Below are 3,444 nucleotides of genomic sequence, written 5' to 3'. Positions count from 1 at the left end.
CACACACACACACACACACACACACACACACACACACACACACACACACTTCCATTGTATCAGTTTTAATGAAAAGCAAATGGCAGTGTAGAGGACTGTGGATCCACTTTGATTTAATGCAAATATACAATGCAAACAGACCTACAAAGCCCCAATATTACTTTACCTATACACATCAAACCACTAAGGAGTTCTATGTACACTTACACATCAGTTAGATACAAACACAAGAGTTAAAAAAAAAAGTGTAACAGGGCCGCCAAACAACACCATGTCTTTCCAAAACAGGAATACCTGTATAGTGTGCATTATCAGCACATGCAAATGAGAGGAGAGGGCCATGCAAGAGGTGAAAAATCAAAACGAAAGTTACAAAATAAAAAAAATGTTCATGTTAAATATATCCCTCAAGTTGTGTGTGTGTTTACGTGCAGTGAGCATTTTGGCTTCCAGTGCATGATGATTCCTTGTGAGTATAACCAGAATATGATGGTTTCATAATCACTTCAAGTAGCAAAGTCCTTGTACATTTCCAAACAACAGCAGAAGCAGGTGTCTTCAACACCATCTTAACAGCAACCTCAAAGCAACTCTGTTATCTACATCAAGCTCAATAAATAGATAAGTTATAAGTCCGTCATCCATCTACTTTAAGTTCTGAAATTTCTGAAATTCAGCTTGGTATGGAAAGTGGGCAGAAATCACAATTCTTCAACTTTAGTTCACATTGTTTAAGATGAGAAAAAACAAAAACATATACACCACTAAATTTTCACTTCACGTTAATGACCAGATGAGAGCAAATTAGTGAGGACTGTAAAGAAAAAAGTAAAAGTAAGGAGACATCTCAGTTCGAAATCATAGAAATAATTTCAAAACATGAAAAGACATTCCGTAAGAATATATAATTTATGTTCATGTTTGCCACATCCAACATTGATTTTCATTCTTTTGCCATTAAGAGATTTCAATTACTGTATCGGGTACGTGTCCTAATATCAGCGCATATTCTCCCAAAAAGCAACACACTCGGGGGGGGGGGGGGGGGGGATCGTACACAGTTATACACTTAACTATTTACAGCTGTGACAGGCTAGAGAGAGGTATTCATCCGGTAGCTCTAAAGAACCATAACACATCTTTAGTTGTGTTTCCAATGTTGCCATGCAGATTTACTTTACACCAGCAGGCTCAAAAGGAGAAAACAGACTGATAGAGGAGGGTATTTTCTAGCACTAAGATCTTTTCAGGCAAAGCTGGTTTGCATCAATATTAGGCGCTTTGGATACCTTCCCCGCCCTTTTTCTCTTTAATCTCTGCAGCAAGGCAAAGCTGAGTGCCACGCATTCACAGGATAACATTGTTTTACAACGTATGTAAACTGGAAGTTGGGGGGGGGGGGGGAAGGTAACGCAGCCATAATGTAGCCATCTGTGTTAGTAGAAGCACAGTTACAGTAAGTGGTCAAATCGAGGAAAAGACGAGACCTGTGTTAAATAAATAGTGTCCCTCTCGGTTGGATTTTATGACAGGCTGCAGCTGTTCCACAGCACAACTGCCTGTTGTATGTGTGATCGGAGAGGCAATGGAGAGGACCGTGGGGAAAAGTTAAAAGGAGTTAGAGAGCATGTTAGCAACATTTCACAGTAAAGGGAGGAATTCTCCGTCTCATTCACGGGAGCGTCCAACAATAGCCAGGATGTAGAGGAAAATGTTGATGATGTCGGTGTAGAGGTTGAGGGCAGCAAAAATGTACTCCTCTGGACTCAGAGCCAGCTTCTTGTTGCCCAGCAGAAGCTGAGTGTCCACAGCCAAAAACTGCAGAGAGGAGACAAGGAGAGAATTAGTCATTTCAAGAGATTTACTACACTCGGGATCTAAAATGGAAGACACACTAATTTATTTTAATCAGCTATTGTTTCAGATGTATCAAATATATCCAAATACTGTCATAAACTAAAAGACCAGAATATACAGTCAGCACAGACACGTCACAAATGCCTCTAAGCACACGTTCAGATACTGTGTACATGATGTACATTTGGTTAATCGAAGATGTTTAGAATACATGTTTGTATAGATTACTTTAAGTGAATCTTGTGTTTCTAATGTTAACCGTGCGATCTGCGCAACAAAAGATAAGTGGCCAACACCCAGAGCAATAAAATCCTTCCTCGCAATATTATAAACCTACTTTGGCGCCTGATTACCCTTCAGTCTCGTGGATCTATTGATTTACTGGATCGTATTTCATCATCTCACAGGTTCACAGGTTACTCACACCAATGCTAAATGTCCATACAGGCTTTGAGACCACATGGGTGTCACACAGGATCGTGTTGGTAACACCATATGGATCAATATCAATTATTCTGCTAGGCTTCAAGAGTTGCTCTTTACACATCAAATTGTCTGATTGAATTCTACTCTGCATAGAGTTGTCTACCTCCTCTGTCGGCCCAAAACACATATTTTATCCTCTGTATAATGAAATATTCCTACTGTTTTAACAACTGTTTTGGTGATATATTCAGATCCTGATTACAAAGTCAGTGTCCCACTTTCCTCTTGCTAAGCAGACATCTTTTTCATAACCAGTTTGTGCTCTTAAACATTCTGCAGATATAATTATACCTTATTGAGTAGAATAAAGTTCACTGGAAGGTGGGAAATCGTATCTGTATCCAGACCGCCTGACACTATTACCTCACAAATATCAAATTACACAACTGGAGAATCTACCTTTGATGAATTGAACAGCCCTTGCTCAAGTAATGACATCCAAGTGATTGTAACTGTTGTGCTGAATAACAACTTTTCAAAATAGCGGCAAGAACTAAATACAAGCAACAGTTTGATGTCATTTTATAAGAACACAATGAGAGTATGAAACGTACGCAGGTGAAGAGCAGAGCCCCCAGTGAGGCATAGACGATGTGCAGGATCCTGTGGCGGATGAAGATGCAGAGGACGGAGAAGAGCAGCAGCACGATCAGGCAAACAAACAGCACGCCCCGACAGGAAGTGAAGTCATACTTGCTCTGTGGAGACAAGATGGTGGAAAAATATGAGCCGAGATAAGACATGAGAATCACAACTTTAAGGACTTAAAGACATGTATTCATTCATAAGCCTCCCAAAGCCAGTCGTTTGTAAAGGGATTTTAACAGTTTTCATTGAAAGTCTGTCATTGTAAATCACTAAATAAAATTGATAATTTAGTAAAATAATTTAGTTTTAAAATGGTCTGGAAACATAAATGGCGTACCGTGTGAAAGCCCCCACATCAGCCCTTTCAACAGCTTTACTCTACATGATATATAAATAAAGTTGCTACTGTAAATAACACATGCTCAGTATATTTAGGATACATAGACTCCAGAGGGTTTAACAAGCATCTCTCTCTCTCTCTCTCTCTCTCTCTCTCTCTCTCTCTCTCTCTCT

General features: G+C 39.5%; 1 protein-coding gene across 1 annotated transcript in view; it reads right to left on the bottom strand.

Moving 5' to 3' along the window:
- Positions 1-80: 80 nt before the first annotated feature.
- grinaa (glutamate receptor, ionotropic, N-methyl D-aspartate-associated protein 1a (glutamate binding)) overlaps positions 81-3,444 on the bottom strand; it is a 10,875-nt gene continuing 7,511 nt past the window's right edge. The window contains exons 6-7 of the mRNA XM_031853823.1: positions 2,898-3,041; positions 81-1,818 (exon numbers count right to left, since the gene is read on the bottom strand). Of these exons, the coding sequence (XP_031709683.1) occupies positions 1,669-1,818; positions 2,898-3,041 (294 nt within the window). The 3' untranslated portion in view covers positions 81-1,668. The remainder of the gene's footprint in view (positions 1,819-2,897; positions 3,042-3,444) is intronic.

This window comes from Anarrhichthys ocellatus, unplaced genomic scaffold (assembly GCF_004355925.1).
Source record: "Anarrhichthys ocellatus isolate YVR2014 unplaced genomic scaffold, GSC_Weel_1.0 scaffold14, whole genome shotgun sequence".
In the NCBI taxonomy this organism is placed as follows: Eukaryota; Metazoa; Chordata; class Actinopteri; order Perciformes; family Anarhichadidae; genus Anarrhichthys; species Anarrhichthys ocellatus.
The sequence above is the reverse complement of the archived record's forward strand: the minus strand, read 5'-3'. Positions and strand labels throughout refer to the sequence as shown.